The sequence below is a fragment of the Rutidosis leptorrhynchoides genome, chromosome 3 (assembly GCF_046630445.1).
Source record: "Rutidosis leptorrhynchoides isolate AG116_Rl617_1_P2 chromosome 3, CSIRO_AGI_Rlap_v1, whole genome shotgun sequence".
Taxonomy (NCBI): domain Eukaryota; kingdom Viridiplantae; phylum Streptophyta; class Magnoliopsida; order Asterales; family Asteraceae; genus Rutidosis; species Rutidosis leptorrhynchoides.
Genome location: NC_092335.1, coordinates 147,113,399 through 147,125,931, shown reverse-complemented (window position 1 = coordinate 147,125,931; position 12,533 = coordinate 147,113,399). Strand labels below are relative to the sequence as shown.

Sequence of the window (12,533 nt, the reverse complement as noted above, 5' to 3'; positions counted from 1 at the left end):
TTTCCCACTGGGTTTTCTTTAGCAAGGTTTTTAACGAGGCAGTAACTTACAGTTGATCTTCAACAAACAAAATTGCTATCCAAGGGGGAGTGTTATAATATATAAATATATATATATAAATGGATAGTCAATTATTGATACACAAAAGTAATATTATTGTATTACCTAAACTTGTGATATTTTTGCTATAAATAGCCATGAATGCAAGCATTAAACTTGCACCATTTCACACACTTACAAAGTGTTCCTTTCTTTCTCTCCATTATCATCTTTGTTCTTACACTTCATTATTAGTATTCTAAATCAAGAATCAAATCACTAAAGGTAGTTATAAGCCTACTGAATTATAACATCAAGAATCAAACCACTAAAGGTAGTTATAAGCCTACTGAATTATAACATCAAGAATCAAACCACTAAAGGTAGTTATAAGCCTACTGAATTATAACAAATCCAATATATCTTACCTTCTCCTTCATTTACACGTTTACAACAAACTGTTTGTGGGCTGGCTTGCAATTTTCACTTGATATCTTACCTTCTCTCCTTCATTTATAAACCACCGTTCTTCCCCTCTTGATTTTTTGCATCAAATATTATGTTCTAGCTATTTCATCATTTAACCCCTTGTTTTTGTACTTCTAAATTTTCACTTGATCTATAGAAATATGGATCTCTTCACAGAAGTAAAAAATTATACCGACTTAAAAATCTCACTTGATGTAGTACTTAAAGCCACCAAAAATTTTGCTGAAAAAAATATCATCGGGACAAGTGCTTTTGGAAATGTCTATAAAGGGAAACTCATTCACTTGGAGAAGCCGACTAAAATCGTTGCTCGGAAGTTAGGTCTTAACAAGTGGCCAGGACCACGTGAGTTTTGGACAGAGGTTACCGTGCTTTCTAATCTCGAGCACGATAATATAGTGTCTTTAATTGGGTATTGTGACGAGCAAGGTCAGATGATCATCATATATCGACGTTATCCCAAGATTAAAAGTCTAGTGAACTTTCTAAGCGACCCAACCGCCTTGAGTTGGGATGCAAGAATGGATATATGTCAAGGTGTTGCACGTGCAATAAATTACATCCATGGTGGCTCGCGCACGGGTTCTGTAATACACCGTAATATTAATAGCTACACAATTGTATTGGATAAAAACATGTGCCCTAGGCTATCTGGATTTGAACATTCAATCAAATATTCAGAAAGGCAAGAAGACTTTTTTCGTGAGGCTATTGGGGTACGAGGGTATATAGATCCGTCAATTGAAAATGGAGGAGGGGTGACAGACAAATCGGATATCTACTCATTGGGTATCGTTTTATTTGAAATCTTGTGCGGTAGAAAGGCAAACGAAGATAATAAGCCGTTGCTAGGTCCATTGGCCAAATTTCATTATGAAAACAATACGCTGGATGAAATAATACTTCGTGATCTATGGGAAGAATTGAAGAAATCAGAAGCATACAATTTCTTACCAGAACTAGCCTACTCTTGCTTACACGCAGATCCGACGGAACGCCCAACTGCGTACAAAGTATTACAAAAATTCGAAAAGGCTTGCGGGTCGACTTCGTGGTATATAGAGGATTACACTCTGTTGGTAAGAAATTAAAGAGCTTTGGGTTTTGAATAATTATTTATAATACTCTACAATTTTATCACTGTATGTAAGAGCGTAACTTTGTGTCTATATATGCTGAATTATTTATTTACTCCTATTTTGCATATATTTTGGGGCATAGGAGCAAGCAAAAGAAAGTCTATGGCGGGTAAGTAAACTTACCTACATCAATTGTACTGTTAAAGAGATTTTTGGTGTGTTACTATGTGTGTGTGGTAGTTGCCTAGTTGGCGGTGAAGTGTCAAATGTGGTGAAGTGTCAAATGTTTTGAAAAAATGAAGAGTAATGGAGTAAGGTGTTAGTGGAAATTCTTTTTTAATTAGTTAAATTATCTTTAAGGAATAGAAAAACAAAACAAATATATAATCAAAAACACATAATTAAAATAAAAAACGTTTACAATAATTAAAAGGCCTAAAAATATACTCGTAATAATTAAAAAGCTCTAAAAATTAAAAAAATTTCAATAATATAAATATAAAAATTACTCGGCATCCTCATCATATAGACACTTGATTTAATGTGCAATCTTCGATCAATTTTTTCTTCATCTTCACAACACATTTCTTTTCCTGCGGATTCATGATGTTTAAGCTTTTTCACAACACGTTTCTTTTCCCGCAGATTCATGATGTTTAAGCTTTCAATTGATGCGAAAAAACGTGTAGTTTCGAGAGCTGCTTTAAAATGTTCCGCCCGGGTGATTGCGTCCATTGATTCAGTATTTTTCTCCAAAAACGTGTTCTTGTAGGTGTTTACCTCTTCAATTAACTCCTCCAGTTTTGAGGAGTTTGTTCCACTAGATGATGTTGCCGCATCATAAGAAGCGGAACTCATAGCCACTTTCTTTGTCCGATCTCTTCCCACAGGCTGCAGAATCAAATCCTCACTAAGCAGTTCGTTAGCCTAATAGTCTATGATATAAATCGTGTGGTAGATGCCATCCTCGTCCTCATCTCGTAAACCCCTTTAGTGCTCCACCAACTGGAGCAGGAGTATGCCACTACGGTGAATCCTTGAATATTTCCAAACTTTTTTGAAGACCCACGTTTTCGTTTCCTTTTGACAATATGATTGTACTGCACGCTCGTAAATGTCTTGTTCATTCAGTCCGATGTGCCTTGGGTTGCGCTTTTCTTCTTCCCAACAACCTTGAAAAGCCTTGCACCCCATATCCAAATATCGTCATTTTCCCGATAGCGTGACTTCTCCGCGAGACCATCTGTAGTCATTTTCGTTGAACTCTCTAGCTACATTAGCCCATAAAATCGCCCGTTTTAAGAGTTTCTTTGAATCGGATATTCGGACGTATTGATCTAACACTTTGCCAACCAAACTTCTTCTTGTGGTGTCCAAACCTTCTTGTTCACCAGTTAGCACGCTTGTTTTTTGTCCTTTCTTTGATGACTTCTTTTTTCTCGATCAACTGGCTTCGCTTTATTGCGTTGGTTCGGTTTGTTGTTGTTGTTGTTGTTGTTGTTGTTGGGTTTGTTGTTGTTAAGTTGGTTAAAAAGTTGGTTGTTGAAACCCGAATTATTGTTGAAGTTGTTGTAGATGTTAGATTTGTTGTTATATTTGTTGGTTGATATCAACCTGGTTTTGAAGACAACGATCCGAGAGTAGTCGGTTCGTTATCCAAATAATTCTCATAGCACGACTCTCGTTCGGGTTATGATTTGGGATAGTCAATTTCTTAAGGGTGTTAATGACAACTTTAAAAGCTGCCATTAAAAATTTTAATTAAAAATAATATTTAAATAATTGTTTTTAATCCTTTTTATCCAAATATACTTCATACTCTATTTCTTCATAAAAGTAGTAATCTCTGACATTCACTAAAAGGTATATGGAGCTTTTGAAAGTGATTGGCTAAACTCATATAACTAAAAGATGGGTAATTCATTGCTAGAAAATACTTTTCAATTGATTGATCATATAGTATATAATAAGATCATTATTATTCATGACATATTGTTTAAAATTAACACAATGCTACTAACGCCACCGCAACAATTCCTTCTAATCACTAATTCATTACATTAGACTAATATCCATAACATACCCATCACACACTTCCTCAGAACCGCTAAATTAATTAATGAATTCAAAGTACAACATTTAAAGGAAAGTGTACTATAGAAAATTGCAATGTGGCTTATGATGCAAAATGCATTTATTCACGAAATGAAGAACGGAGAAATATTGGCTAGCCGCCAGTATCGACGCAAATTTTAAGTATAGATTTGGCGTTGATTTGGCGCATACTTATACAATTGGTCTAACCGACTTGTAAAAGAATATAGTACTAATTTTCTCGCAATGGCAAAAGTATAACCGTCGACAGTATTCCTTCAATGTCTTTCCCTCATCCAATCCCAACGAAATTTTTTCATACTTTTCAAAACCACCCTTTCCCGCTACGTTCCTCACACCAACCACCACCTTCACGAACACCGGGTATCTCCGTCAGCCTCCTCTCCCAACCCTTCGATCATTACCTCTCATTCATCGATTGTTTGTTCCCAGCCCATAATCACCTTTCCCTTACCCTAGCTGGTCTTTTGGATCCCATTTGTTCGTGAATCAATTCGATTGATCCCATTTTGTGGGAAGACTCAAGGTGGCTTTTGATCATGCATTTGGTAAGTTCGATGGCATATTCGAACATAAATCTTGGCATGAACGTAAATATGATTTTGTTAAGTTAGGGTCCCATTCCGTGGCTGCTGAGGCGGTCTGTCATATGAATAGGTCGTCGCTGTTTGGCAAGGTAGGATGGGCACAAAGGCGATTCTGGAGTTGGAGCTGTGGGGTCCAGTGACCCCATTACTTTAAAAAAATTATTTAAATTGTGTAGGACATCACTAAATTTAACTGTAGGATCCCATATATTTTTAAAATTTAGCGTTCTTTAGAGGTAAACAACCACTAAGGTACTCCTAAAATATTTTAGCTTTGAAAAAAATATTTGAGAACCCATTGGATTTTCATTATGGATTCACCACTGGATGGACAGCTCGGTCTCGCCTCAATTTTGGTCCCAAAACTGACCCTTCGGCTTGTGTTCGCAAAGTTGTTTTGAGGGTTAACCTCACTGTTAATCATGAAACTGTCATTAGACTAAAATTTAGCGTGCTTTTGATTATCGCCCGTTTTTGGAGGCAAAACTGATTTCTTGTTTAGCCCGTAGGGGTGTGCTAGCAAAGTTTATTTGAAAAATGGGGTTCTTTCTGGTACATCGTGGTCTGCTCCGATAAGGAGAATGTAACCAAGCTCACATACGATCACCCTTGTTCGCAAGACATCCTCTTGATTGATCCCTTTTCCAGTCGGTCCGATAAGTGTTTCCGATTCGCGTGGATTGCTATCTCCGGTCTTCTCACTAAATACCATTCGGTGGAAAACATTAAGGAACCGTCACCATCGTTGGAAATGTGTTTCACGTTGCTAGCTCCTCTTCCGAGCTTAAACAACTCGGTGGTACCCACATTTTCATCGATTCGGGAAATCCTTCATTATTTGTCGATGTGGTCTTGGAGGTTAAAACACTGCTCAAACTTGGATTCGTTTCCCATCCGGTTCTTGGAATTATCTTAAACGAGTTCTATCAATTGTATTATCCACGATGTCCTTTCTCTGAATCTTCTCTCAAAGGTCTAATCGTGCGGTATTGGTTGATGATATTGGGTGTAGATTTTGTTGGATTTGTGTTGATCTGGTTTGAGATGTTGCAATCGGTTCTAAACAGAGGACTCAACCATTGGAGCCAAGGCTTATACCAACCATTTGGAAGTTGTCAACTGGGCTTTGAATCTTAATGTTTCTGGTGATCTCTCTTGTATCGATGTGGAGGTGATTATCCTCTCGGTGTTAAATAATAATTGATATGATATTATTGATTGTCTCGTTCGTAGCATACATGAGAGTGGCTAATATAGCCAATAACCCTAAGAATAATAAACGGGCTAAGCCCAATATACATTAAACATGGGATAACGAATATGAGAACATAATATGTCTAACATCCCCCCGCAGTTGGAACGGGAGTACTCCGGATGCTCAAACTGGATCTGAACTCGTCAAACAATGCAAACGGTAGACCTTTAGTAAAGACGTCGGCAAATTGATATCTGGACGGCACATGTAGGACCCGTACTTATCCCTGGGCAACTAGATCATGAACAAAGTGAATATCAATCTCAATGTGCTTGGTTCGTTGGTGCTGAACTGGATTAGTGGCGAGATATGTAGCGACCCCGACAAATCGTCAAGTGACGGCGTCGACTACGTGGGTCCCATTACCTGGTCATAAGTCTTTATGACAATGTTTGACCAAAATATGTCACCCTCATTTCAAAATAAAGATTGTTTTCAAAGTTTACAAGAATTGTTCAACCAAAAGTTAAGTTACAAGGTTATAAGTACATTTGAAATCTAGGCGACACGGTTTAAAGTAAAGTCAAAAGACGCTCCAAGTAATGCATGTATACTCGACATCCAATGCAAGTATCAAATAGTGAGCGGAAGCATGTATCACATATCGTGCAAGACCTGAGAAAAACATAGAAATCTGTCAACGAAAACGTTGGTGAAATCATAGGTTTAAGTAAGTAAGTGAGTAAAAGTAAGTAAGTCGAACCACAAGGTTTGCAAAGTTGAAATAATAGTAATACATTCTAAAAGTTAATATTCACGAGCACCCAATTATCAAAGCTTAACATTCCATCCATTGTATACCCCATCCATAGTGCTAGAACAAACACCGATTCTCGAAAATATATTTCATCCGTAGACGGTAGCGAACCGTCAAAGATGAGGGTTGTCAAACCCATATGGCCATATAACATAAGTTCTCGCTTACACCATCTGATGTAACTAATGATAATCGGATTGAGGATTTTCGTTCTAAACTCGTATGTAGAATGTTTGTTTTCCCGTTCTTGTGTTCACTTAGTTCAAAAGAATCGTTTATGTTTTCTCATCCCAAAAGTAAGTTCAAAAGAGTAAAAAGTGGGACTATGATCTCACCTTGAGTGCAAGAGTTAATAAAGTACTTCAACAAGTAGACGCGTGCAAAGACAAAGCTAGTCTTGACCTAAACATATAGGTTGTATCAATAACGGTAAACACAAACGGTCAAAGATGTTCAGTTAGTCCTATGGCTCGTTACGACTCGATTAATATAGCATGTGAATCAATTTGTCAAGTTTCATGCACGATACAAGTAGTTAAGTATGTTAGAACGATTGTATAATCGTTTGGTTAAGTTTGACTAAAAGTCAAACTTGGTCAAAGTCAAAGTCAACGGGGTCGGGTCGGGTATCCGACAATTTTCCCAAGACGAGAAGTCATATAAGAGCCTAATAGTCAAGTTTCATGTTAAACGGAGTTTTAGTTAAGCGGAAACATTTTTGTGACATTTAAAAACAAAAGAGAGTGGCCTGGGGCTTTTGCGCGGCGCGCACTGGGTTGCGCGGCGCGCACCCAAGTGCAATTTCTGGTCAGAACTCAACCAAGAAGGCAAACATCTGGGATCTCTGATTCTGCGCGGCGCGCGGGTAAATGCGCGGCGCGCAATACCTGGGAATCATGCAGTTTGCAGAAAAATGGTCCAAGTCACGAACCAAAATACAATATAACACATTTCATGCACCGAAAACACTTAAAACGCATAACCTATATCATTAGAAAGGTAATTTGACAAGGAAAACAACTAAGCACATTTCATCAAGCAATTCATCACTAACAACAACCAAAAACCGCATTAAACGTTCATAATCAAAGTTTCAAGTTCTAAAACGCATTTTATGATTCGGGCAACCAATTTACATGTATGATATGCCGTTTCGAAGGTAATCATACACACATTGCAACAAAATTCTTATCTACAATATTTCATAGCATTTGGTGCATCAAAAGTTCATCTAAAGCTTATCAAACCCTAATCCAAGTTCACAAAATCACTAATCATGTTCTTGGAGTTTCCTTAATCAACCTATACATCAAAACGAAGCTAATGATACTAGTAACACTTTTAAAACATGCACTTTAACAATCTAACAACATTTGATCATCCAAAATCAAGGATTTAGCAAGTAATTTTCATATTGAACTAGTTACACCAAAAACAACGAATCGAGCATACAAATTACATACACGACATCACAATGAGCCATAGACACTAATTAACAACTTTATAACTCAAAAATCTCAAGAACACATAAAATTAGTGATTTTAGAAAGTTACCCAAATGATATGAAGTTGGTATCAAATTGAAGAGGATGAAGAGAGGATTCCAAATATGTATTTTGTTTAGTTGTAAGCTTCCTTGATTGAATTTGGATGATGAATTTATGAATTGGGTTTTGAGAGGATTTGTGAAAGTATTAAAGAAAAATGGAAAAGAAAAAGATAAATGAATGGATGAGGGAGGTTTGACCTCTTTGACCTAGTCAAAGGTTTGGTCCCTTGGCAAGTTTGGTCCCTCTAGTTTCAAAGCGGGTGCGGGAAATAACCAAACGAATATTTTAAAACGCTCGAGTAAACGGGTGACGTTATAATTAAATAACGAGGATATTATGAACGTTAGTTAACGAAAGATACCAAATTAAATGACGAAAGATATTATTTAAAAAAAAAAAAAAAGACGGTGTTAAAATAAATTTAACGGAAAAATGCGGGATGTTACATTATCCACACCTCAAAAGAAATTTCGTCCCGAAATTTAGTTGGAAGTAATAGTCGATGTCTCTTACTCGAGACCTAGTGTAGTAACTCTACGAATGATTGAAGGTACTTTCTTGGACATTCCACGAATCCGGATAGTCGGGGTGTTACGTTGTATTAGGGCTTGGTTTTACGATCCACAAGTTCAGCCGGTTTTCCCTACGAGGAGGAGTTTGTCATCAATAGTTGGTGCATCTAGAAGGATTGCACGTTCCTGTTCCGCAGGACACGTTTCTAAGTTTGTTACACGAAATGTAGGGTAAACGGAAACTTAATTTAGTCGGAAGTTATAAACGATAGGAAGCGGTTCCAATACGCCCCAAGGTTTCAAAAGGTTCGATATTGCGGATATAGCCTTTCTTGATTTTCCAAAATGGATTACACCTTTCCAAGGTGCGGTTTCTCAATATTACGCGGTGACACGCTGGGATTTGTGAGGTTTTCATCTAAGTTTGGTATAACTCTTCTGGCGACTACGGGTCATCTCGAGCCCTCCTCGGATTTGAATGATTTCAATTGTTGTTTCTTGATGGAGTTCAGATTTCGGTGGTTGATGCTTTGGTTAAATGAACAGGGGTATGACATTAGCGGTCATATAGGGTTTCGGAAAGTGCGCGTGAACACACGAGTGGTAACTACTGTTGTAAGAGTGATCTACTAAAGGTGACAATACGAGTTTGTGACATGTCTTTCCAAGACGTAAATCGTTCGTTTGCTCGGTTCGTCAGTTTGTGGGTGGTACGCGGTACTCATGTCTAAGCGGGTTCCCAAGGTTCCTTGTAAAACTAGAAGTGAAACGAGTATTTCGATACGGAATAATTGACAAAGATACACCGTGTTGGAATAGAATCTCTTAAGATACGTTTGAACAAGTTAGTTAGGGTTCGAAAAATGTTCGTTAGGACTATTCACCCTCGTGGCGAATACTTATGTAATATGAGGAGTTTCTCTATCCATGGAGAAATGTTACAAGGAGTTTCTTTAAACGGAAATGCGAACGGTAAAGATAGTAGTGAAATGAGGACTTAGAATAGGATGAGTTTACATCTCGAGGTTGCCATAACGTGCCTCTAGTTGTCAAAAGTTGAAGTCTGAAAGAGAAACGAGGTAGTACACGTAGTTGTATAGTTCGGGGTTGAATAATAGTTGACCGATTATCAGAAACACAAGGGCGTTAAGTCAAAGAAGAGTGAAGTATCGTTGGATTGTGTGTTATCTTAAATCCCAGTAATATCAGACGGTGACGGTGAAATAACAGAGGTAGGTAGTGTGGTACGGGATGACGATAAAATTGATCGGATCCACAATTTAGTATTCGAATTCTTCGTGCAAAATAACGAATTTTAGTTATGTTGATTTTTGAGACGAGAGAGTATGCCTTTCGGCGTTCAAGTAGAAATATTTCCATGTTTGAGTTCCATCTAGTGCTATACGAATTTAGCTAGGAAGGTTGGTGTGAAGAATCACATTCAAGGCTCAGACATGAAGAGGTTTAAAGTTTTCCTTAGTGAGTTAACGAGTTTAAAAGTCGTGTAACACGAGAAAAGTCAGAAATGAATCTTCGGTAAAAATAGACGAGATCTAAGATTTTACGAATACAAGTCTGAGTTGGGAGAGTTTCCTGATTACATGTGGCTTGATTTCGAGATTGATTGTAATGCCTTGACCATTAACATCATGGTCTAGAAAATTGGACTTCGTTCAACAGAAATTCTCACTCGGAGAATTTGGTATAAAGTTGCTCTTTTCTCAAAAGTTCGAGCGTAAGATGGTGATGTTGTTCGTTTTCCTTCTTTACTTAAATAAGTTAAGATGTCATCTATAAATACGATAACAGATTTGTCTAGATAAGTTGCATACGTGGTTTAGGAGGTTCATGAATACGGACGGAGTCCTAAATAAATCAAACGGTACTAAGAGAGATTTACAACTAACGTTGCGAGTTCGGAAATGGCTTAGGAGACATCGTCTCCCTTAACCCCCAATTGATGATAACCGGAACGGAGGTCGTTTTGGAATGCACACGGGATTCATGCAAGTAATCAGGTGGTCATGGATACGAGGAAGAGGGTATCGGTTTTCAACCGAAAATTATTTAGTTCACAATAATCTATACCTAGTTGTAGGGAAACAATTTCTCCTTAACGAATAGGTTCTGAGCTCCCTAGTTCTATAGGTGTCAAGTCAATATTCTTAACGTATATCCTCCGATAGAATTTATAGACACACAATATCTTTCCGTTGGTCGCTTAAATTGCCTAAGTAGTATCTAAGGGAAAAAGGTGGAATGTAATGAGTACAAGTCAAAGTCTTGGTTGTAAAACGTCTAGCGGTAATTGAATCGAATAAGTATGAAACATACGGTTTATTGTGAAGAAACGTACCCGTGACTAGTCCATCATCGTCTAGGGCATCCTAGGCGTTGATGTTGAAAGTTCAACGGCGTGCGTTGGGGTTGATTTTCTTATTTGGGCATTCATTCCTAAAATGACCCGTTTGACCACATTCGAAGCAAGCGCCCGTCCTGTGTACGTTGGGCATCATTCGAGCGACGGGGGTGGTACTTCCACAACGTTTGGCGACGTGACCACTTCCTTGGCGCCGGTGGCGAAACCTGCCACATCCTTCAAAGTGATGCTTGTGGCATTCGTTACAAAAAGGTAGTTTTCCGGCATAGCCTTTCTTGTCGTTGGAGGTGAAAGGCTTCTTGGCGGGGTTGTTGTTATTGTTGTGGTTGCTAAATTGAGAGGCTCCCCATGTTCTTTTGTTGTTACTCGGGTGGTTCTCGACCATTGGTGCCGGTGCTTCCATTTCATTCACCGTTTCCAAAGTTTGGTGGGCCTTTGCTAAAGCCTCTTGTAGGTTAGTGGGTTGGGATGTCATTACCCCGTGTTGAATGCTCTTAGGGAGGTCATCCATGTAAAGTTCGACTCTTAGGGATTCGGGAGTCATGAGATTTGGACACATCGAGACTAGTTCAGTAAACCGTTGATTATAAGCTTCGAGGTCGTTCCCGACCGTTTTTAAATTCCTTAGACCCTGCTCGAGCCTTCGAGTCTCGTCGCGCGGGAAGTATTCGGTGATCATTCTTTCTCTTAATTCGGTCCAAGAGAGTGTGTGGGCTTCATCGCTTCCCACTAATTGTACATACGTGTTCCACCATGAGAGAGCAATACCGGTGAAAGTGAGGGTGGAAAACTTGACCTTATCTTGGTCTCGACAACCGCTTGTGTTAAAAACGGTCTCCGTTTGTTCAAACCATCGGGTGAGAGTAACCGGTCCCCCGGTTCCATCGAAAGTGGGAGGATTGTACTTCATGAAGTTCTTGTAGGAGCAACCTTCGATTGAATTACCGGCTCCATGATTGTTGTTGTTAGAAAAGTGATCGGCCACGGCCGTACCCACGGCGGTGGTTATCATTCGTTGAAGAGCTTGTTCTAGAGTTTCGAGAGGAGTGTTGTGTTGACCTTGGTGAGCCATTGTTCCTTCATGAGACAAGAATATCGTTGGTTAGTATTTTCAACAATACTAACCGTGGCATGGAATAAGGATAGAGAGAAAATTTTCCTTGACTCGCCTTAAATTCTCTATGTCATAATGTCGGAACGTCCATGTGAATCACCGTAATATAATCCCGGAAATTATATTACCCTGATTCTCATGTGCATTTAACATTACTTCATAAAGTCAAGGTGGCGCATCAACAAAATTTATCAACGTAAGATCAAGATCGAATACGAGTTAGATATGATAGAAGAGTTCGAGTATAAATGCACAAATAGTCAAGTAATTCCTACTTCAGTCTATATGCCGGTTGTAGTCTAGATTCACCTATGTACCCTATGACTCGGGGTGGACACAAATGAACTCTAAATCCCTACAACCAAGGCTCTGATACCACTTGTAGCGACCCCGACAAATCGTCAAGTGACGGCGTCGACTACGTGGGTTCCATTACCTGGTCATAAGTCTTTATGACAATGTTTGACCAAAATATGTCACCCTCATTTCAAAATAAAGATTGTTTTCAAAGTTTACAAGAATTGTTCAACCAAAAGTTAAGTTACAAGGTTATAAGTACATTTGAAATCTAGGCGACACGGTTTAAAGTAAAGTCAAAAGACGCTCCAAGTAATGCATGTATACTCGACATCCAATGCAAGTATCAAATAGTGAGC

The 12,533-nt window shown here is 38.5% G+C and overlaps 1 protein-coding gene across 1 annotated transcript in view; it reads left to right on the top strand.

The window, feature by feature from the left end:
* Positions 1-558: 558 nt before the first annotated feature.
* Positions 559-12,533, top strand: part of LOC139896894 (uncharacterized) — an 84,511-nt gene continuing 72,536 nt past the window's right edge. The window contains exons 1-2 of the mRNA XM_071879535.1: positions 559-1,607; positions 1,750-1,776. Of these exons, the coding sequence (XP_071735636.1) occupies positions 669-1,607; positions 1,750-1,776 (966 nt within the window). The 5' untranslated portion in view covers positions 559-668. The remainder of the gene's footprint in view (positions 1,608-1,749; positions 1,777-12,533) is intronic.